General features: G+C 46.3%; 1 protein-coding gene across 1 annotated transcript in view; it reads right to left on the bottom strand.

Annotated features, from left to right (window-relative positions):
- Positions 1 to 24,075, bottom strand: part of LOC143986898 (uncharacterized) — a 1,277,526-nt gene that overhangs the window by 116,832 nt on the left and 1,136,619 nt on the right. Inside the window, 9 exon segments of the mRNA XM_077485305.1 lie at positions 9,953 to 11,031; positions 13,870 to 13,996; positions 14,118 to 14,324; positions 16,980 to 17,063; positions 17,153 to 17,335; positions 17,413 to 17,510; positions 17,627 to 17,750; positions 17,839 to 17,966; positions 19,576 to 19,660. Coding sequence (XP_077341431.1) covers positions 9,953 to 11,031; positions 13,870 to 13,996; positions 14,118 to 14,324; positions 16,980 to 17,063; positions 17,153 to 17,335; positions 17,413 to 17,510; positions 17,627 to 17,750; positions 17,839 to 17,966; positions 19,576 to 19,660 — 2,115 coding nt within the window.

Genomic DNA, 24,075 nt, shown 5'->3' with positions numbered 1-24,075 from the left:
AGTTGAAGTTGCAAAAGATTCTACGGGTGATGGTTAGGCGATTGGAGGAAAAGGTGTTGGAAGACAGGGAGAGAGAGAGAAACTAATTAGGTGATGGTCGGAAATAGGGATGAGCTTCGTGTTCGAGTCGAACATACGTTCAACTCGAACATCGGCTGTTCGCCCGTTCGGTGAATACCGAACGTTATGGGGCATTCGCGCCAAATTTGTGTGGCGCTCACGGCCCACAATGCACTGCGCCATCGCAGTGCATTGCTGGCTCATGATTGGCCAAGCATGCACTGTGACCCCGCATGCTTGGCCAATCACAGCGCCGGCAGCGAGGAGAGCCATGATTGGCCACAGGCAGGATGCCTGTGGCCAATCATAGCTCAGGCTGTGTAGTACACGCCCCACACTATATAACGCCGCCAGCGCGGCGGCCTTGTGTAGTGTGTTGGCTTCTGTAGGAGTTAGTGGGTGTTCTGTGTACCTTCAACACAGTATACACCGTTCGTTATTGGCCGATTTTGCGTTCTTGCTCTTCTGTAGTGGTGGTTGTCTGCATGCCCTGACCGCAGTATACACCATTATATCCACCTATATAGCTAGCTTTATTGCTCTTTTTTAATAGAGCTTGCAGTGAGTTGTAGGAGATTGTGCGTGCTGTCTGCATGCCCTGACCACAGAATACACCGCTATATCCACCTATATAGCTAGCTATCTTGCTCTTTTTAAATAGAGCTTGCAGTCAGTTGTAGGAGATTGTGCGCGCTGTCTGCGTGCCCTGACCGCAGTATACACCGCTATATCCACCTATATAGCTAGCTATCTTGCTCTTTTTAAATAGAGCTTGCAGTCAGTTGTAGGAGATTATGTGTGCTGTCTGTGTGCCCTGACCGCAGAATACACCGCTATATCCACCTATATAGCTAGCTATCTTGCTCTTTTTTAACCCTTTCATGACTAAGCCTATTTTTGGAATTTGGTGTTTACAAGTTAAAATCCATATTTTTTGCTAGAAAATTACTTGGAACCCCCAAACATTATATATATTTTTTTAACAGAGGCTCTAGAGAATAAAACGGCGATTGTTGCAATATTTTATGTCACACGGTATTTGCGCAGTGGTGTTTTAAACGCAACTTTTTGGGAAAAGGGACACTTTCATGAATAAAAAAAAAAACAAAACAGTAAAATTAGCCCAATTTTTTTGCGTAATGTGAAAGATAATGTTACGCCGAGTAAATAGATACCAAACATGTCACACTTTATAATTGCGCGCACTTGTAGATTGACGACAAAGTACGGTACCTAAAAATCTCAATAGGCGACGCTTTAAATTTTTTTTACGGTTACCAGGTTAGCGTTACAGAGGAGGTCTACTGCTAGAATTATTGCTCTCGCTCTGACGATCGCGGCGATACCTCACATGTGTGATTTGAACACCGTTTACATACGCGGGCGCGACTTCCGTATGCGTTTTCTTTGCTTCGCGAGCTCGCGGGGACGGCGGGCGCTTTGAAAATTTTTTTTTTTTTTTTTTATTTATTTTAAAATGACTGAATTGTTTAAAAAAAAAAAAAAAAAAAATGGATCACTTTTATTGCTGTCACAAGGAATGTAAACATCCCTTGTGACAGTAATAGGTGGTGACAGGTCCTCTTTATGGAGGGATCGGGGGTCTAAAAGACCCCCCACCCCTCCTTTACACTTCAATGTATTCAGATCGCCGAAAACGGCGATTCTGAATACCGGATATTTTTTTTAAACCGGCGCCATTGGCAGCCGAGTAAACGGGAAGTGACGTCATGACGTCGCTTCCGTGTTTACGATGAGGAGACTGGAACGAAGCCGATTACGGCTTCGTTCCAGTTCCTCCCCAGCAGCCAGAGCCGACGGATCGCTAATCGGTGCTCCCGATCGAGCGGGAGCACCGGTAACAGCGGCGAGAGGCGGCGGGAGGGGGGGACGTCCCCTCCCGCTCCTCCGGCATAACAGCCGAGCGGCTTTTAGCCGCATCGGTTGTTATGGCTGGAAAGCCAATCGCCCGCTGTAAAAAATGATACCGGGATGATGCCTGCAGGTGCGGGCATCATCCCGGTATACCCCCCGGAAGCCGAGTACGCAGATCTGCGTACGCTCGGCGGGAAGGGGTTAATAGAGCTTGCAGTCAGTTGTAGGAGATTGTGCGTGCTGTCTGCGTGCCCTGACTGCAGTATACACCGTTATATCCACCTACATAGCTAGTGATCTTGCTCTTTTTAAATAGAGCTTGCAGTCAGTTGTAGGAGATTGTGCGTGCTATCTGCGTGCCCTGACTGCAGTATACACCGTTATATCCACCTACATAGCTAGCTATCTTTCTCTTTTTAAATAGAGCTTGCAGTCAGTTGTAGGAGATTGTGCCTGCTGTCTACGTGCCCTGACCGCAGTATACACCGTTATGCCGCGTACACACGTAGCGGACTATCCGACGTACTTAGTCTGGCAGACTTCCCGCCAGACTGTCCGTCGGACTTTCCGAACGGGCTACTTGCCCACACACTGCACTTTTTCAGCGGACTAATACGGCGTACTAAGTCCGCCGTACTATCCGCCCTACTTTTGAAATTAACGGACTCGCCCACACATGCGGAGGAAAGTCCGCTCATTTCGAGCGCGTCTCCAGGTAGGCGGGGCCCGCGAAGGAGACGTCGCTGGTCCCGCCACCTGGTATGGACTTAAAGGGGAACCCCAACGCTGAAAAAATCGGTGTGGGGGTCCCCCAGGTCCACATCAGACCCTTGTCCAAGCACGCTACCCGGCCGGCCAGGAAAGGGGGGACGAGCGAGCCCCCCCCCGAGCCGTACCAGGCCCCCCCACCCAAAGCACCTTGTCCCCATGTTGATGAGGACAAGGGCCTCTTCCCGACAACCCTGGCCGTTGGTTGTCGGGGTCTGCGGGCGGGGGGCTTATCAAAATCCGGGAGCCCCCTTTAATAAGGGGGCCCCCGGATACCGGCCCCCCACGCTATGTGAATGAGTATGGGGTACAATGTACCCCTACCCATTCACCTGTAAAATAAAGTACAAAAAAACACAACACACAAGATAAAATAGTTTATTGCACAGCTTCGGGGGACTTCCATCTTCGGGGGGGTCTTCTCACCGGACCTGGTTTTCTTCCTTGCCGCGGCCTCTTCTTCCGACTTCGGGGGTCTTGTCCCCCTCTTCGGTTCTTCTGCCGGGCCACCGCGCCTTCTTATAGCTCTTTTACAGGCGGTGGCCAGGTCTTCTGTCGCCGCTGCCTTCTGTTCTTCTCTTCTTCTCTTCAGATGTTGCCTCGTCGGATCCTCTGCTCACAATGGCTCTGACGCGACGCGCGGCGACTTATATAGGGACATCACCGGATGATGTCCCCGCCCATTATGGTGTCACAGTCCCAGAAGATGCTGGGACTGTGACATCATAATAGGCAGGGACATCATCCGGTGATGTCCCTATATAAGTCGCCGCGCGCCCGGTCCCCGTCATTGTGAGCGGAGAGAGCGACGAGTCAACATCTGAAGAGAAGAAGAGAAGAACAGAAGGCAGTGGCGACGACGACAGCGGCGACAGAAGACTGGGCCACCGCCTGTAAAAGAGCTAAAAGAAGGCGCAGTGGATCGGCAGAAGAACCGAAGAGGGGGACAAGACCCCCGAAGTCGGAAGAAGAGGCCGCGGTGAGGAAGAAAGCCGGGCTCCTCCGCTAGCAAAAGAGCTAGAAGAAGATAGCGGAGGAGTCCGGCGAGAAAACCCCCCGAAGACGGAAGACCCCCGGAGCTGTGCAATAAACTATTTTATCTTGTGTGTTGTGTTTTTTTTGTACTTTATTTTACAGGTGAATGGGTAGGGGTACATTGTACCCCATACTCATTCACATAGGGTGGGGGGCCGGTATCCGGGGGCCCCCTTATTAAAGGGGGCTCCCGGATTCCGATAAGCCCCCCGCCCGCAGACCCCGACAACCAACGGCCAGGGTTGTCGGGAAGAGGCCCTTGTCCTCATCAACATGGGGACAAGGTGCTTTGGGGTGGGGGGGCCTGGTACGGCTAAGGGGGGGGCGCTCGCTCGTCCCCACTTTCCTGGCCGGCCGGGTAGCGTGCTCAGACAAGGGTCTGATGTGGACCTGGGGGGACCCCCACGCCGATTTTTTTCGGCGTTGGGGTTCCCCTTTAAGTCCATACCAGGTGGCGGGGCCAGCGGCGTCTCCTTCGCGGGCCCCGCCTACCTGGAGACCCGCTCGAAATAAGCGGACTTTTCTCCTTTCATTTCAAAAGTACGGCGGACTGGCACACACACGGCTGGATTGTCTGCCGAAATGCAAGTCCGGCGGGAAGATTGGAGTGCAAAACTATTTTTTAAGTCCGCCGTACTTTCGGGTCAAAAAAGTATGCTGGAGGCTACACACGGGGGGATTGTCCGGCGGACTTCAGTTTGCCAGACTTTTCCACCCGATTGTTTGATCGTGTGTACGCTGCATTATATCCACCTATATAGCTAGCTATATTGCTCTTTTTTAATAGAGCTTGCAGTCAGTTGTAGGAGATTGTGCCTGCTGTCTGCGTGCCCTGACCGCAGTATACACCGTTATATCCACCTATATAGCTCTTCTCTAATTGAGCCATCTGCCAGCTGCAGGAGTTAGTGGGTGTTGTGTGTGCCTCCAGCACAATATACACTACCCAATTGCTGGTTTTCCCATCTCCCTTCAGGCCATTACCATGTCTGGAAGGCCAACAAGGAGAGGCAGACAGACGCGAGCCGATAAAAGAGGACAAGCAGGCTCTGTATCTAGAGACAACAGTGCTGGTCGTGGAGGCAGTGCATCGTCATCATCAGCACGTAGCCATGGGACACGCTTGTCCTTCTTTTCGGCAGCAGGACATGTTGAGCCGCAACATGCCGAAGACTTGGTAGAGTGGATGACCAAGCCCTCTTCATCCTCCTCATCCTCTCCCACACAGGCTCAGGGTACTAGCAAAGCAGCTGCCAACACATCGTCTTCCCTCCTCTCAATGTCATCATCAGTGACTCCTTCCCTAGACCCACCACATCCTCCTTGAGGAGTCTCCTGAACGCTTTGAGCAGTGTTGGGTACATGCTCCACGAGGAGTCCCAGTGTTTTGTAGGCTCTGATGATGATACTAACCTAGAGGAAGGCAGTAGCATGAGCGCAGAGAGAGGGGATGCTCAAGAAGGACAGCAATCTGGCAGTCATGTTCCACAAGCTGCAGCATACTGCCAGGTTTGCTCCAGCGATGAAGAGGGAGGGGATGATGAGGGCACTGACTCCATGTGAGTGCCTGGTAGGAGAGAGGAGGAGGAGGCACATGTCCAACGAGGCAGGATGCCCTCCGGGGGCCAGCTCAGGGGCAGCACACCGACTGAATCACACCGCAGAGCTTCGCCTGTGCAGGGCGCTGCCTCTGCGCATTATTCTAAAAGTTCTTTGGTGTGGGCCTTTTTTGAGACGAGTGCATCAGATCGCACCGCTGCTATTTGCAACATATGTCTCAAGCGTATCTCGCGTGGCCAAAACATCAGCCGCTTGGGCACCACATGCTTGACCAGACATATGTTGACCTGCCATGCAGCTCGTTGGCAAGCATACCTCAAAGACCCACACCAAAGAACAAAGCGGACCTCTCCTTGCTCCTCATCAGCTGGGATCTCCAACCCCACTAGACCTTCAGTCCTCTCTGAAACCTGCTCTGAGAGGAATGAAGGTGTAGAATTAGGTGTGTCACAGCCAAGTGTTTCCGGGCACTCTGCTAACAGTACACCCACATCCGATTATAGCAAGCAAATGTCCCTGCCCCAGCTGCTGGACCGTCGAAAGAAGTTCACTCCCAGCCATCCACATGCCCAGCGGTTGAATGCTAGCTTGGCTAAATTGCTAGCACTTCAACTGCTGCCTTTTCAGTTGGTAGACTCGGCCCCCCTCCGTGAGTTTGTACAATGTGCGGTTCCTCAGTGGCAGGTCCCCAAACGCCATTTTTTCTCACAGAAGGCGATTCTGGCTCTCTACCGGCATGTGGAAGGCAATGTCCTTGCCTCGCTGGACAGGGCGGTCAGTGGTAAGGTGCATATTACCGCTGACTCATGGTCCAACAGGCATGGACAGGGACGTTACCTGTCTTTCACAGCCCATTGGGCCACTCTTCTGGCAGTTGGGAAGGATGCAGGACAAGGTGCAGTAGTGTTGGAGGTTGTTCCGCCACCATGCCTCCAAAATGCTACTATTGATTGTGACACACCTCTCTCCTCCAACCCCTCCTCTTCTTCTTCCTCCATGGCCTCTTCCAGTGGTCTGTCCTCAGAACCAGCGGTGCTCTGTAGGTGTTCCAGGGGTACGCAAGTATGCAGGCAAAACGATGCCATGCTGTTCTTGCGCTGGTTTGTTTGGGGGACAGGAGCCACACTGGGGTAGATATTTTGTCAGCTCTGCAGGAGCAGGCCGAGAGGTGGTTGATGCCACGCCAGCTTAAGCCAGGAATGGTGGTTTGCGACAATGGCACCAACCTCCTCTCCGCCCTCCGGCAGGGACAACTGACCCATGTGCCCTGTGTGGCTCACGTCCTTAACCTGTTGGTGCAGCGGTTTTTGGGCAGGTACCCGGGCTTACAGGATGTCCTGAAGCAGGCCAGGAAAGTCTGTGTGCATTTCTGCCGATCATTTAATGCCTGTGCTCGGCTGGCTGAGCTCCAAAAGGAGTTGAACCTGTCCAAGAACCGCCTTATATGTGACATGCTCACCAGGTGGAACTCAACGTTGGCCATGCTGCAGCGGCTGCACATGCAGCAGAGGGCCATCAATGAGTACCTGTGCGACTACGGCACCAGGACAGGGTCAGGGGAGCTTGGTTTTTTCTCACCACACCAGTGGGGCATGATCAGGGATGCATGCACTGTCCTGTCACCATCTGAGGAGGCCACAAGGATGGTGAGCAGTGACAGTGCATGCATCAGTGACACTTTACCTCTTGTCCACCTCTTGGAGCATACGCTGCGTGGAATAATGGACAGGGCACTTGAGGCAGAACAGAGGCAGGAAGAGGAGGACTTCCTTGCCTCTCAAGGCCCCCTTTATCCAGACAGTGTTCCTGCTGTCCCACCCATCACACAGGAAGAGGATGAGTAGGAGGAGGAGGAGGATGATTGTGTCAGCATGGAGGTGGAGGCTGGCACTCAGCAGCAGTCTTGTAGGGATGATTTACAGTCCCAAGAAACCCGTGGACTTGTACGTGGCTGGGAGGAGGTAGCTGCGGATCATGTTGTCCTTAGTGACCCAGAGGACTCCGGACCGAATGCCTCAGCTAACCTACGCTGCATGGCCTCCCTGATCCTGCAAAGCCTGCGGAAGGATCCTCGTATTCTTCGGATCAAGGAGAGGGACCATTACTGGCTGGCCACTCTCCTTGATCCACGGTACAGGGGTAAGGTTGTCAACCTTATTTTGCCGTCGCAGAAAGAGCAGAGGATGAGACTTCTCCGGGAGGCCTTGCAGAAAGGTCTGTGCAACGCGTTCCCAGAGACTAGGAGGTTACAAACTCCTGGTCCTGGACAACGTGTTGCTGAGGCATCAGTCAGAAGGAGCGGTGGAGAAAGTGGCCGTCTGACCGATGCGTTCAGACAATTTTTTAGTCCGCAACCCCAAGGTATGATCGGATCCAGCAACCATCGCCAGCGTCTGATTTACATGGTGCAGGAATACCTAGGGGCAAGGTCAGACTTGGACACCTTTCCCACCGAAAATCCTCTGGCTTACTGGGTCTTGAGGATGGATCACTGGCCAGAGCTTGCACAGTATGCAATTGAGCTACTGGCCTGTCCTGCATCCAGCGTTCTTTCGGAACGCACCTTCAGTGCTGCTGGTGGCTTTGTTACCGATCACAGGGTGCGCCTGTCCACCGACTCAGTTGATCGACTGACCTTCATCAAGATGAATCAGTCTTGGATCACCCACAGCTACCAAGCACCTGAAGCTGATGTAACCGAATAATTTTTTTTGAAATATCACATCCCTTCAAGACTGCCTATGCTGATGCTGAGTGACTGTCCTGTTATGTTGATTGTCTATCCTCTTCCTCCTCCGCTGATATGTTGGAAGAACATTTTTGGTTCTGGGTGATGCCACCAGCCCAATCTTTCAGCCCCTGTTTAACAGGGGCGTTTAATTACAATTTTTGATGCAATGCTTTGCAGCAGGGCTCATTCCTGCACCACAACTAGAGTATATGGGAGAGGTTGCAGTGTCGTCGCACCAGCACCAGTGCCTAAGGCCCAATTTTTCAGCCCCTGTTTAACAGGGGCATGTAATTACAATTCTTGATATAATATTTCACAGGAGGGCCCGTTCCTGTGCCCACCCAGAGTAACTGTGAGGACTTATAGTGTTGTGGCACCAGCACCACAACCACCAAAGGTCAATTTTTCTACCACTGTTCAACAATGGCATGTAATTACAATTCTTGATATAATCGTTCACAGCAGGGCGCTCCAGCGCCCACTAAGAGTCACTTTGAGGGCTTACAATGTTGTGGCAACACCAACACCTTGTTCCGCCATTTCTGCAGAGAATATAGGGCAGGCCCCTACTTTCAAACATCCAACTTACAAACGTCTCCTACATGCAAACGGAAGGAGACAACAGGAAGTGAGATGAAAAAAGACGGATGGCAAAACAAATTATACAGGGGTGATAACCCTTCCCTATGTTTTCCAAAAAGCTTAAAAATAGATTTTTGACTGGAGCTACACTTTAAAAATGTACCAGTTGAAAATTATAAACAGATTCTACTTAACACAACAAACCTACACAGTCCCTGTCTTGTTTGCACCGCCTGTATACTGCTGTTCTGAGTATATAGGGCCTGGATACGGGGTTACCCTTAATATCCGTACAAGACCCAAAGGGGCTGGTAATGCGCAGGGGGGCTACCCATGCCATTTTTCTCAATAATTTTCACCCATATTGCCGGAACCAGATATTACATTAAAACTGCAAGCAGTTTTAAATTACGTTATTTCTGTTAAATGTCATTTTGTGCAGGGACTGTTCTAAACACGGGAAACACGTGGCACTTCACAGGCATACTATAGACACCCCCCAGGCATGATATTTAAAGGAATATTTCACTTTTTTTTTCACTTTAATCATCATTAAAATCAGTGCTCCCGCCAAAACAGCCATTTTTAGAAACCTTTTAGGTATTGACCCATGTCCCCTGGGGCAGGAGCCAGGTCCCCAAACCCTTTTTAGGACAGTATCTTGCATATTAGCCATTAAAATTAGCACTTTTTATTTCGAACGTTCGAGTCCCATAGACTTCAATGGGGTTCTAACGTTCGTACGAATTTGCAGTCCGTTCGAAAGTTCTGATGCGAACCGAACCGGGGGGTGTTCGGCTCATCCCTAATGCTGAATATTGTTTCTACAATCGCATGTTACTGATGATTGGAGTCACTGCCCCTTTGTGTATTCCTAGGCCTTTGGGCCATCTAACTTCACCTCTTTTCTAATAAAATATTTTTGAGAATACAAAAAAATGACCAATATTTCTCACAGCTGGAGGAATATGTGCAACATTTTTTTTTTTTTTTTTTAAATAGGCCGCTTAATATTCACAAAAGCAACAAAATGAATGAAAGGTAATGACTCTATTTTTATTTTTCTATTGCTATCAATGGCTGACACGGTACAACACTTCATCCATGTCTTTGGTGATCTCTGGTCTCCTTATCAACTGTTTCTTCCATGATGAAGATCAGCCATGGAGTATATCTGAGGTGTATATCAGGGTGTGCTTCTTCCCCACATGAGAGCTGGGATGTCCAGCAATATTCATATAGAAGACATTTCCCGCACCCAAGGCACTAATACACCTTGAGGGTTGTGTGGGATCCCTGATGTACAGGAAGACAGGACTTCAGTGAGGAACAATTCCCTCATTCAGGACAGGAAAGTGGCTTCTCCTCCGTGTGAGATTTCTGATGTTTGTAAAGATTGAACTTCAGTGAAAAACATTTCCCGCACTCAGGACAGGAATACGGCTTCTCTCCCGTGTGAGATTTCTGATGTGTAGAAAGATTGGACTTCTGTGAAAAACATTTCCCACACTCGGGGCAGGAATATGGCTTCTCCCCAGTGTGAGATCTCTGATGTGTGGAAAGACTGGACTTCACCGAAAAACATTTCCCGCATTGAGGACAGGAATACGGCTTCTCCCCCGTGTGAGATCTCTGATGTGTGGAAAGATGGGACTTCTGTGAAAAACATTTCCCGCACTCAGAACAAGGATACAGATTTTCCCCCGTGTGAGATCTCTGATGTCGGTGATAAAAGGATTGGTTTGAAAAACATTTCCCACACTCAGAACAGGAGTACGGTTTTTCGCCCGTGTGAAGCCTTTGATGTGTGGCAAGATGTGCTTTCATTACAAAACATTTCCCACACTCAGGACAGGAATACGGCTTCTCCCCTGTGTGACATCTCTGATGTGTGTAAAGATGGGACTTCTGTGAAAAACATTTCCCACATTCAGGACAAGAATATCGCTTCTCCCCTGTGTGCAGAGCTGTATAATGTATTTGAAGATGGGAATTTTGTGAAAAACATTTCCCACACTCAAGACAAGAATATGGCTTCTCTCCCGTGTGCAACCTCTGATGTGTGTGAAGACTGGACTTCAATGAAAAACATTTCCCGCACTCAGGACAGGAATACGGCTTCTCCCCCGTGTGCAATCTCCGATGTGTGTAAAGATTGAAGTTCCGTGAAAAACACTTCCCGCACTCAGGACAGGAAAACTTCTTATCTGTAGGAAGGAGGGCACCGTCCCTCACAGTCTGAGGTTCCTCAGGATAAGAGGAATACGATGGTCCATCTACACTGTGTGGTGCCGGATGGACATTTGAGGTAGTCGGGTTTTCTCCTGGACTATACTGTGTGATGTCCTCATCTTCTACTTTACAGTCTGGAGACAAAGTGAGACAATCCTCTGAGGTTTTCCTCATCTCCCGTCCATCTACTAAAATAGAAATACAAAGATTATTACTAGACATCAGCTGATTGGTTCCCCTAAACCAGGACTCCGCCCACATCAGGCAGCTTTGTCTCTGAGGATCTTACAATTCCCCCCTCAAGGTAACTAGTAAATGGGTCCTCTGATCTCCTACCAGATCATTTCTTTATTCATGGACCTTAGTCAGAGAGGGAGGAAACAACGAGAACTGTCTTTTATAGGAGTGACAGTGATGAGGGGGATTATAGGATGAGTGTCCCCTCCCCCTCTATCACTCATTGCCATCTTTCCAACACAAGAAGTCCTGACCTTCCTTATTTAGTCCATGATTTAGTCATGAATAACAGTGGGGCTGAGCCCCACCAGAGGTCAGAGAGTGAGGATGGGGGAAGAACAACCAAGATGAAGACTGGACTGATCCTGAAGACCCCCATCATTGGGTTATTGACTCCTCCCTCATTATCACTTTCTGTTTTAAGGTCCCAAAGATTGAGGATGTTATCACATTATTATCAACACGTAAAAGTCTGTTCTCCAATCACATCATCCGATATAAAATGTCCAGGCAGTAGGGAATGGGTGTAACTAAACAGAATACATATTATGTGTACAGTTGCAAAAAAAGTATGTGAACCCTTTTGGCATGTTATGGGTTTCTGCACAAATTGGTCATAAAATGTGATCTGATCTTCATCTAAGTCACAATAATAGACAATCACAATCTGCTTAAACTAATAACACACAAAGAATTGAATGTTACCATGTTTTTATTGAACACACCATGTAAACATTCACAGTGCAGGTGGAAAAAGTATGTGAACCCTTGGATTTAATAACTGGTTGAACCTCCTTTGGCAGCAATGACGTCAACCAAACGTTTCCTGTAGTTGCAGATCAGACGTGCACAACGGTCAGGAGTAATTCTTGACCATTCCTCTCTACAGAACTGTTTCAGTTCAGCAATATTCTTGGGATGTCTGGCGTGAATCACTTTCTTGAGGTCATGCCACAGCATCTTAATCGGGTTGAGGTCAGGACTGTGACTGGGCCACTCCAGAAGGCATATTTTCTTCTGTTTAAGCCATTCTGTTGTTGATTTACTTCTATGCTTTGGGTCGTTGTCCTGTTGCAACACCCATCTTCTGTTGAGCTTCAGCTGGTGGACAGATGGCCTTAAGTTCTCCTGCAAAATGTCTTGATAAACTTGGGAATTCATTTTTCCCCCGATGATAGTAATCCGTCCAAGGCCCTGACACAGCAAAGCAGCCCCAAACCATGATGCCCCCACCACCATACTTCACAGTTGGGATGAGGCTTTGATGTTGGTGTGCTGTGCCTCTTTTCTCAACTTTGGTTTCATCTGTCCACAGAATATTTTGCCAGTACTGCTGTGGAACATCCAGGTGCTCTTGTGCAAACTGTAAACGTGCAGCAATGTTTTTTTTGGACAGCAGTGGCTTCCTCTGTAGTATCCTCCGATGAAATCCATTCTTGTTTAGTGTTTTACATATTGTAGATTCACTAACAGGGATGTTAGCGTATGCCAGAGACTTTTGTAAGTCCTTAGCTGACACTTTAGGATTCTTCTTCACCTCATTGAGCAGTCTGCGCTGTGCGCTTGCAAAAATCTTTACAGGATGCCCACTCCTAGGGGGAGTAGTAGCAGTGCTGAACTTTCTCCATTTATAGACAGTTTGTCTTACCGGGGACTGATGAACAGCAAGGCTTTTGGAGATACTTTTATAACCCTTTCCAGCTTTATGCAAGTCAACAATTCTTAATCGTAGATCTTCTGAGAGCTCTTTTGTATGAGGCATCATTCACATCAGGCAATGCTTCTTGTGAAAAGCAAACCCAGAACTGGTGTGTGTGTTTTTTATAGGGCAGGGCAGCTGTAACCAACACCTCCAATCTCATCTCATTGATTGGACTCCAGTTGGTGGACACCTCAATCCAATTAGCTCTTGGAGATCTCATTAGTCTAGGGATTCACATACTTTTGCCACCTGCACTGTGAATGTTTACATAGTGTGTTCAATAAAAACATGATAACATTTAATTATTTGTGTGTTATTAGTTTAAGCAGACTGTGATTGTCTATTGTTATGACTTAGATGAAGATCAGATCATATTTTATGACCAATTTGTGCAGAAATCCATATCATTCCAAAAGGGTTCACATCCTTTTTTTTGCAACTGTATATATAGCAGTGGGTAGAGGGGAAAGAGCAGAAGTCAGGACCATGTAATGTACAACATATTGTATAAGATACAACAGATAGGACTATATAGTATCAGAATGATGTAATGTACAACATAGAGTATATAGTGCAGGGGTCAGGAGTATTTAATGTACAATAAAAATTATATATTGTAAGGGTCGGAACTCGTAATATTGGTATTCAGTAATCAGTGGTAGATTAAATGTTTACATGAGACAAGTTGCAGAGGTCTCACACCGCTGCCACCCATCTCCTGAGACTGCACTCAGTGACTTGGGTCTGAGACTATACAGACATATCCCTCCACCCGGCACAGCCAGCAGACAACAGAACAAGTAACCCTGGGGGGGGGGGGGGGGGATTGTTCTGTCTAAGATCTTACTAGACCTGGAAACGGGGCAGAAGACCCAAAACACATACCCTAGGTGCTTAGGTCTAGTAACGCCTGCTGAAAATCAACATTGGCCTGCCAGCTGAACCCCAGAATCTCCATAAATCCAGTCTAAATACATAAATTGTGTCTGCAGCACAGAGAAGGAAGATATCACCCAGTCCCTGTCCTACTCTGGACCAATCAGTGAGCAGTATGTGTAGAGGAATGTATTTAGTGTTAATGACCCACCTGTGCTGATCTCCGTAGGAGTGTCCTCCTCTATAAATGTCCCCGTTATTCCATCCTCCTCCATAGACTGCTGATCATCCCTCACTTCTTCTTTAACCTCAGATTCTATATCGATTGGATCTCCACTCTAAATCAATACAATGAGAGAGAATATCATTTGTAAAATATAAGCTTTATTGTGACATCACATAAAAAAATCCACACATTGTCACCACAAGTCCATGTTCTAGAAGCTCCGTCCCACCAACCTTGTAACAGTGGGGGATGGTGTGATCTTCCTGTGTGGAATCCCGGGAATACAGAGGACGGGGACATCTCTCTGGTGGGTTCCTGGTATTTGGTGGCTCCATCATATCCTTGTGTCCTTCTGAAAACTCCTCCATCACTCCATACTCCTCATCCTCCTCTTTATACTCTTCTTTAACAACAACATTATAATCCCCGAGGTTTCCACTCTGAATAGATAATAAAACATTCATTTTAACTAGAGATGGGCCGAACACCGACCCCCCCCCCCTGCCCTGTTTGGTTTGGAACAGAGAAAAAATTCTGACCACAACGGCAAACCCTATTAAAGTCTATAAGACCCGAACTTGAAAATTCAAAAGTCCCTATTTTGAAGGCTTATATACAAGTAATTGGCCATAAAAAGGTTATGGGGGTCGAGTACTTCCCTGGGGGACATGTATCAATGCATTTTTTTTTTGTTAAAAAGATTGTTTTTCCAGGAGCAGGGATTTTAATGATGCTTAACCATTGCCTAATGGACACTTATATCCACTTCCTAACCAGGCCAATTTTAAGCTTTCAGTGCTCTCACATTTTGAATAACAATTACTTAGTCATGCAACACTGTACCCATACGAAATTTGTGTCCTTTTTTCACACATAGATTTCGTTTGGTAGTATTTAATTGGCACTGGTGTATTTTTTTTACTTTATAAATAAAAAAAAGACTGAAAATTTGCTATAAAAAATGCTGCATTTTTCTTCATTTCTGTTTTATAAAATTTTGAAAATTAATAATTTTTCTTCATAAATTTGAGCCAGAATATATACTACTACATATCTTTGGTAAAAATAACCCAAATCAGTTTATATTATTTGGTCTGTGTGAGTCTACATGCTATGGTGCCAATCACTGAAAATTGATCACATCTGATGTACTGATGGCCTATCTCACTTCTTGAGACACTAACAAGCCAGGAAAGTACAAATATCTCTCAAATGCCCCCTTTTTGAAAAGTAGACAGTCCAAGGTATTAAGTTTTAGTTAATTGTTAATTTAGTTTAGTTGTATTTTTTTTCCCACAATTATTTGCAAAGTGATGTTTTGTTCCAAAAATTGTCATATTAACAGGATATTTCTCACAGACAGCATAGGCATACTTACAATTACACCATAAAACCCATTTTACTACTCCTCCGAGTATGGTGATACCACATGTGTGAGACTTTTACACAGCCTGGCCACATACAGAGGCCCAACATGCAAGGAGAACCATCAGGTGTTCTAGGGACATAAATTACACATCTGAGGTCCTGACTACCTATCACACTTTTGAAGGCCCCGGAGTAGCAGGACAATGGAAACGCCCCATAAAAAAATTACCCCTCTTTGGAAAGTAAACACCCCAACATATATTCTATGAGGCATAATGAGTTTTTTTGAACATGTCATTTTTTTCCACAAGTTTTTGAAAAATGTGGAAAGAAAATTTAAATACATTATTCTTTACACAAAGTTCTCCATGTATAAGATATTTATAACACATAACATGTACATAGCAAAAATTACACCCCAAAATACATTCTGCTACTCCTCCTGAGTATGGCGACACGTGTCAAGACTTTTACACAGCCTGATCACATACAGAGGCCCAACATGCAGGGAGCACCTTCAGGTGTTCTAGAGACATAAAATTACACATTTTATTTCCTGACTACCTACTACACTGTTGAAGGCCCTGGAGCACCAGGACAAGGGAAACGCACACAAAATGACCCTATTTTGGAAATTAAACACCACAACATAGTAGTGGCACTGATGGCACTGTACGGGCACAGGGATGGCACTGTAGGGGCACAGGGTTGGCACTCTGGATTATGCCAACTCACGCTGTTGCAGTGTTTCTCTCTCCTCTACTCAAACTGATACAGCGTGTGAGGAGAGGATAGAGAAACACTACAGCTGCGTGAGATGAACTGGGCCTGATGGACACTTCCAGGTGCGCGTCCTAGGGAGTGCATGAGAAGCCTGAGGACATCAATAGACACCCTCCTAAAACTAGCCAGCCACGCTGTAGCTATCATTCAGCTATGGGAAAGTATATTGTAGTGCGGTCGGCAAGTGGTTGAAGTGAAACAATCTTTTTTTTTTTTTTAAATATAGTGCTGGGGGGGAGGTCCCCTGACTCTGCCTGTAAAGTAGTGCACCTGTACCATGTATAGAACCTGTAGCAGCAGAACTGGCATTTCAAAAGAAAAAAAATTATAAAAATAACATTTAAATTGCTGGCAATACAATACCATTGTCGGCAATAGAAAAATATATATAAAAAAAAAACCCATCATGGTGGTCCCCTCAATCCATACCAGGCCCTTCTGGTGCAGTATGAATTTTAAGGGGGAGGGCAAGCACCCCCAAACAAAAAATAAAAATGCGTGGGGTCCCCCTAAAATCTATCCCAGACCCTTATCCGAGCATTTGGCAGGTCAGCAATGAGGAGGGCAAGCACCACCACCCCTCCTGAATCATAACAAGCCACATGCCCTCAACATGGGGGGTGCCCAGAATGCATTGCTCAGTGGCATCACAAGGGGGGTGGTGCCACAAGTTGACGTCGCTGGTTCGCTCTGCCCCGTAGCTATATAAAGAACTGTAAAATCATTAACCACTCAAGGATTAGAATGCACCGTGCAGTGCATTGCAGAGTGCCCAGCGGGGCAAACACCCATCAAACGCCCTGCAAATTCAGGTGTTCGCCAAACAGGTAAACAGGCAATGTTCGGGCCAAACTTTTTGCTCGGCCCAAACCATTCGCCCAACTTTAATTATAACAAACATGTTGTGTATAAATTATAACTACCAATAAATGTCAATCATCTACCTGATGATGGTGGGGGATGGTGTGACCTTCCTCATTTTTTATCTCTTCTTTAGCTTCAATTTTAGTATCTCTCAGGTTTCCACTCTGAATATATAATAAAAATGACATCAATGGTAACAATGCAGATAATGTACAGATCCTAATGATACTATCAGTGATTGTTCCTCATCTACCTGATGATGGTGGGGGATGGTGTGATCTTCCTGTGTGGAATCCCGGGAATACAGAGGACGGGGACATCTCACTGGTGGGTTCCTGGTATTTGGTGGCTCCATCATATCCATCACTCCATACTCCTCATCTTCCTCTTTTATCTCTTCTTTAACATCAATATTATCATCCCAGAGGTTTCCACTCTGGATATATAATAAAACACACACTGTAACAAACATGATTGTTCAAAAATGATCACAAGGGATTGTCACTCACCTACCTGATGATGGTGGGGGATGGTGTGACCTTCCTGTGTGGAATCCCGGGAATACAGAGGACGGGGACATCTCTCTGGTGGGTTCCCATTACTGGATCCATCTGTAGGAAACACACACACTGACTGAATACATTGTTTCTATGTGTTTATCAGATGATGGGGGATCTAGGTGGAGCCTCCGTACTGCTCTCTCCTTTACAATAAAGTCTCCTCTTACCCGGTGATGTGAGGGGCGGCTGATTGTCCATCATGACGTCCTTGTAGAGATCCTTGTGTCCTTCTAAATACTCCCACTCCTCCATGGAGAAATAGACAGTGACATCCTGACACCTTATAGGAACCTGACACACACAATGATACAGTCACCATCCAGACACATCCCTTGTCTGTTACTGGATAATGTCCCAAAATTCCCAGAATCCTCCTCACCTCTCCTCCATCATATCTCTGGTGACTTCTAGAATCTTCTTTGTATTTCTCTATTCTATCAGGGAGGGAGGTGGAGGCAATGTGATGGTCATATGATCTCCAGACTTCACAGGAGGAAAACTCTAGATCTGAAATACAAAGAGCAAAATTAAATGATATTCCCAGAATCCTCCTCACCTCACCATTCAGGCCTCCGTTTTATTAAAGCCCCACTTCAGGTTGAGATATAATTCACCCCCACACTATGCAGGATAAAAGCTTGTAGCAGGCATTCTAATGTCATTAAATACAATGCAGGACCAACAGTCCCACTTTGCTAGTGAGGATGCCAACGGTCCGCCCACATCCTAAGAGCATCAGAAAAAAAAGGAGTCAGATGGGGGGGCATTGGGAGGAGGAGCTGTGAGATCAGTGTGATGTCATAGGACATATAGACTCTGGATGGAGTGACATTGGGAGGAGGAGATTTGAGGGGTCCTCTATATGAGGCTCCTTTGAAAACCAAATCATTGTTCCTGGGTGTGTCCTTCCTCTCCTAAACTGAAGAGTCAACTTTGACCTTTACCATACAGAAATCTGTCAGGAATGTGTGAAAGTAAGCTCTCATGTGATCAGGTGACGTGCGGAGGAACGGAGTGTAAATAGCAGACAATGTTCTCCAGAGCTCCTAATGGTGGGGATGGATTTTGATGAGTGCTGGTGCCAAGTTTCCACCCCCCGGGATCACTGCAGGTGGGGAGAAAAGCTGTGTAATAACGGGTACACACGACCGGACTTTGAAAGACTATGTCCGACGGAACTAGTCTTCTGGACAATTCGATCGTGTGTGGGCTACATCGGACTTTTCTGTCAAAAAATCAGACGGACTTTAGATTTAAATCTTTCCAGCGGATTGGAGTCCGGTCGAAAAATCCACTCGTCTGTATGCTAGTCTGACGGACGAAAACTGACGCTAGGGCAGCTATTGGCTACTGGCTATGAACTTCCTTATTCTAGTCCGGTCGTACGTCATCACGTTCAAATCCGTTGGACTTTGGTGTGATTGTGTGTGGCCAAGTCCGTTCATACGGAAAGTTCTTCGGAACTCCGCCGAAAGTCCATCGAAAAGTCCGGTCGTGTGTACGAGGCATAAGAGGATATGGAGGAGAGACGAGGAGGAGGTCCAGGAATCAGGATAAAGGTCGGGACAAGCAACAGACGAGCGCATCCAAGAGATGAAGCCGGGGTCACTACACAGAAAATCAATCCAAGGAAACAACAGGCAGGACGAGGAATAGCAAGAAGGAGCTCAGAGACCAATGAGAATATTGCTCAGCCAATGGGAGATGATCTCAGCATGACTTACATAATGAAGGAGATGAGGGGGAGGGGGAGGAACTCACTTATGGTGACCGTAGAGACATGGAAATTCAGCTGGTTCAGCAGGGATCGGTCACATTTCCATCCATGTGTGGTCACTGCCGGATAAAAGTCACTCCATCAGCGGCTGCAGCCAATAGCTTCATCACTGATCTGTGTATTCTGAGAGCGGAGGAGCGCCCCCCATTGTCAGAATACAATAGTGCAGCGGGGAGGATTCCCCCATCCCCCTCCAATGTGTGGATGGGGGAATCACTTCAGTTTTTTCCTCTCATCCCGCTGGATGAACGATAAAACTGAACCATGTATGGCCAGATTTGGAAGGAAGATATATTTATCATCAACTGATCCCCCTGAAGGGGTTAATCTACATATTACCTCCTCTGCCGCAAGATCCAGCAACATCTCCTCTCCACGTCCTTCCAAATGGAACTTCCTGTTTGTATCTGACATCACTTCCTGTCTGTATTCCATAGAGACTTCATGTCTGGGTAGAGGTGAGATCACCACCTTGTGGATATCAGAGGAACTGCAGCCCTGAGAAACATCTCGTAATGCGAACACGGCCTTGTGCTGTGTGTGTATGTACTGTATATTATTTTTTTATTATTATTATTATACAGGTTTTACATAGTGCCAACAGTTTGCGCAGCGCTTTACAACATGAGGGCAGACATTACAGTTACATTACAATTTGGTACAAGAGGAATCACAGGACCCTGCTAGTTAAAGCTTACAATCTAAAATCCTTATAGATGGGCCATCTCCACTCCCGCCAAGGGGGATAGAAATATATTACTGCTCGGGGGGGGGAGACATTTTGGCCCCTTTGATTTTGCAGTAAAATTGATGTCAGATTTAGTCATGTAGAACATCTGTTATATGGATACAAAGAGCCCCAGCCGAGAGTAAAGGGTGGAAATGGCCCCTGATCCCCAGATTTGGGCAATTATGTCCCCAATATAAATAGAATAAAACCCGCGCTATGTGTAACAACTCAAATACCTACAGAAATAACTTATACCGGACTGCTGCTGTAACAAAGGTAAGTGTTCCCTTTATCAACTAGAAGAGCATTATGTGTCACAGCGCTGTCCTATTGTGTGTGCACATAAATCATCACAAATACAGTACACTAAAATATGTGGACACATTCATATATAAAGTGCTAGGGGTTCAGATAATTTTCTCTGCGGATCTACTGCTTCCACTTTACACCTACTTCACTGATCTTATGATGTTTACCAATAAATTAAGTAAACTGATCCATGTGCAAATTCATATACAACATAAAGTGCTTTGTGTTCAAGGCGCTGTTCCCTGCAGATCCACTGCAGATCCACCGATTCCACTTTGCACCTACTTCATTAACCTTGTAATAGTTGCTGCTATATTGCAAATTCATGTAATTATACAATATTTTGTGCTCAATAAAGTGTTGTCTGCTAGTCCACTGCGTTCATTTTGCATCTACTTCTCAAAATATATCCACAAATATATATATATGACTTCATCAGGGGTGGTGACCGTGATAAAAATATAAACAGGACGTCATCAGGGCAAGTGACCCTGAAGATACACGTAGTGTTAGGTACCTGGGTGGTGAGCCTGACTTGGTGGAAGGAGACCTCTCTTACGGCTCTGGTTCGAGTCCCCCTGAAATGGGAACAGAGGGACTAGAGCACAGCGGGGTAGGAGCATCTGGCCAAATGCAGCAGCGGATGCTGATGAGATGGGGATCTTCCAGATGCAGGAACTCCAACAGCAGATGGCAGACAATGATGGTTGGCAAGCTGACTGTGGCAACTGGATGGGCAGTCCATGGGCCTTGAGAGGCAGTAGCAGGTTCAGGAAGGTCTCTGAGCAGGAAAATAAACAGGACCGACAACAAGCAGGAACCAGCAGGGAAGAGGCAGAAGAAACGTCAACAGGCAGAGGTTCAGCAATGGTAATCAGTCCGAGATAGGTCAAACAAGCCGAGGTCGGGGCAGGAGAGAGCAGCAGAGTCAGACAGGAGCCGGGTCGGTAATCAGGTAAACTTCAGGCAGGAAAACAGGTTGCTTCAGGTACTAGCTGCAGACAAACAGCACAGAACATCTGCAGCTGTACCTTTAAAAAGGGCCACTGGCGCCAATCGCGCTAGCGCGCACACGCGCGCGCATGCGAACGGCGTGCAAAGGCGCCCGGCGGTGCGCGTGCACGCGCCGACCCGCGGCGCGAGTGCGCATGCGCGAGCGGCGATCCGCTCGCATGGAACGGACGGATCCCTGACACGTAGAGAGTGGAGGAGTACCGGAAGTGACGCTGCATAGGAACAAGTTCGGCACTCGCAAATTTTCGCCGACATATGGCTTTTAAATGTGAGTTAATGCTGTTTGCATTATTTTAATAAATACCTTTAAAAACGTTATTACACTACAAGAGTGTTCCTCTTTATCCTTATACATCTATATGGGAGGCTATTGGAAAGGAACGTCCTTGCAGGACTAATAGAGACACAGTACCCCTTATGATATACAGTACATTGGAAAAACACTGAAGCAGAGGACCTTTGGAGGCGAGTTTATATCTACACACCACACTTGGGAGATAAGATGATATGCTGGTTTAAAGCATATATAAGGTGAGTGGCCAGAAAGCACAGAGGTGACACAGGAAGAAGGGGCCAAGTCACCTAATTATATGCTTTCTCCGACACTGGTGAAGGGATAAACCAAGCCAGCCATCTAGATCACCAAGGACTTTTTTCCAAATAGACTCTGTGAAGATTTGTGCATATTTTAATACCTCCATACTTCTATGTTTATTTGATTAAGTGTCCAGTCTTGAGACACCTGTTTACTACTCATATATGCACTATTAGCACTTTATTCACTATATAAGAATTATTGTACTTAATTGTATGATTTATGATCTGTGAACCAAATGCACCATTGACCGTGTATCACTTATACCATTTTTTGGAGTAACTCATGTTCATGATTAGTAGTCTTGTTTACATACTACTACACACTCTATATATATATATAAATTCACTTTTTTTATAACAATTTTATTATTTTACAAAGTGAACATATTTTCATATATTGTAAAGTTTGAGTAGTGGTACAAGATTCAAACAGGAGCATAACATACAACGAGTGTATAAGACAAATGAAGGAGAAAAAAGGAATTATCATATACAAATTGTGAAATAGGTTCTCAAGTGTATGCAATAGATAGATTGGTTTTGAGCGGTGGAGAAAGGCATATTGTCTGTATTAAGAAAGGATGTTAGTGTCTGTGAGGGTAGAAAGATAGGAAGTCCTATTGGGTGTCGAAAGTTCATTAGAAGGTCGAAAGAGAGAGCAGTTGATGGTGGTGGATCAAGGCAGAGATGGGCCTTTAGTCTGGGTAAGCCAGGGGGCCCATTTATTTTGGAATGCTGGAATTTAAAGGATGGGCCTTGGCATAGATGTATTCCATGAGACAGTGATTGTTCAGATGTAGAATCTCATTTCCAGGATAGAAGAAGGATGTGGGGATTTCCAGTTTCTAGCAATAGCTAGGCGCGTGGCTATAAGGACATGGGATATGACAGTTTGGGTGTGAGGTGGCCAAGTTTCAATGTCTAAGTCAAGGAGAACCATTTGTGGAGATAGGGAAACAGTGTTAGGTGTCAATGAAGAGAGAAATCTGGCAAGAGTGGACCAGAGAGGTATTCATTTTGGGCAGGACCACCAGATATGTAGTAGAGTTCCAGGATCTCCGCAGTTTTTCCAGCAGGCATTGGAAGCAGAGGGGTAGATCTTTGCTAGTCTGGATGGTGTCAGGTACCAATTGTTGAGGAGCTTTTTTTTTACAGTTTCTCAGTGTAGGATTTGCCATTGAAACGGTGTATAGGTACAGTGTAAGAGGTTTTCCCAGTCCATCATGGCAGGGGTTTTGGATTTACAGTATGCAAAGGGTGAGTTAAGAGCTTGTAGAGATGGGAGATACCCTTTTGGTTGGGTCTCTTATGCCCTGTACACACGACCGGCCAAAAAGGTCAGACGGAATCATTCTGTCGGACATTCCGATCGTGTGTGGGCTTCATCAGACTTTTTCTTTCTAAAATTCTAATGGACCTAGAAATAGAACATGTTTTAAATCTTTCCGCCGCAACCATTTCCTATCGAGAAAACCGCTCGTCTGTATGCTGTTCCAACGGACCAAAAATGACACAAGGGCAGCTATTGGCTACTGGCTATTGAACTTCCCTTTTTTAGTCCCGTCATACGTCATTGCATTCCAAACAATTGAACTTTGGTGTGATCGCGTGTAGGCAAGTCCGTTTCGGCAGAACTCCGTCAAAAAGTCCTTCAGAGTTCAGTCCGACAAGAAGTGCACTTGTGTGTTCGTGGCATTAGTGTTGTAGAATTCCAGAATGCACCATAGCTGATGATTTTCCGACCAGCGTAGATGTGGGAGGACTGAACGGATTCTGAAATATTTTAAAAAAGTCCTTGGAGGGAATGTGACAGTTATGTTGTAGCTGTAAATGAGGAGTTTTGGTACAGGGCTCCAATAGCATGTAGGCCAGCAGAGAGCCAGTTCGATATTGAGATGTCGGGGATGATGAGCTGTATGGCAGAGAGAGAGATGAGAGGCAGAATCCAGTAGGTTATGCCAGTTGAATGTTGGTAGATTGCTTTCCATGTTTTATTGGTTGCATTGATGGTGCTTAGGTAAGATTGCCGTCCACCGGAAGCAACCGAGGTCTGATCCCCTACTACAGCCCAGCACGACACACCGGACGATAGCTGAGGATGGCCACGGAGATCTATTATGCCTGTTTTTATCTACTCAAATGTGAGTGCACATCTTTTAAATTATAAATAAAGCCATGTTTTAATAAAC

The sequence above is a fragment of the Lithobates pipiens genome, unplaced genomic scaffold (genome assembly GCF_037356315.1).
Source record: "Lithobates pipiens isolate NorthernLeopardFrog02 unplaced genomic scaffold, aLitPip1_a1.2 Scaffold_18, whole genome shotgun sequence".
In the NCBI taxonomy this organism is placed as follows: Eukaryota; Metazoa; Chordata; class Amphibia; order Anura; family Ranidae; genus Lithobates; species Lithobates pipiens.
This window is presented reverse-complemented; position numbering and strand designations above follow the sequence as displayed.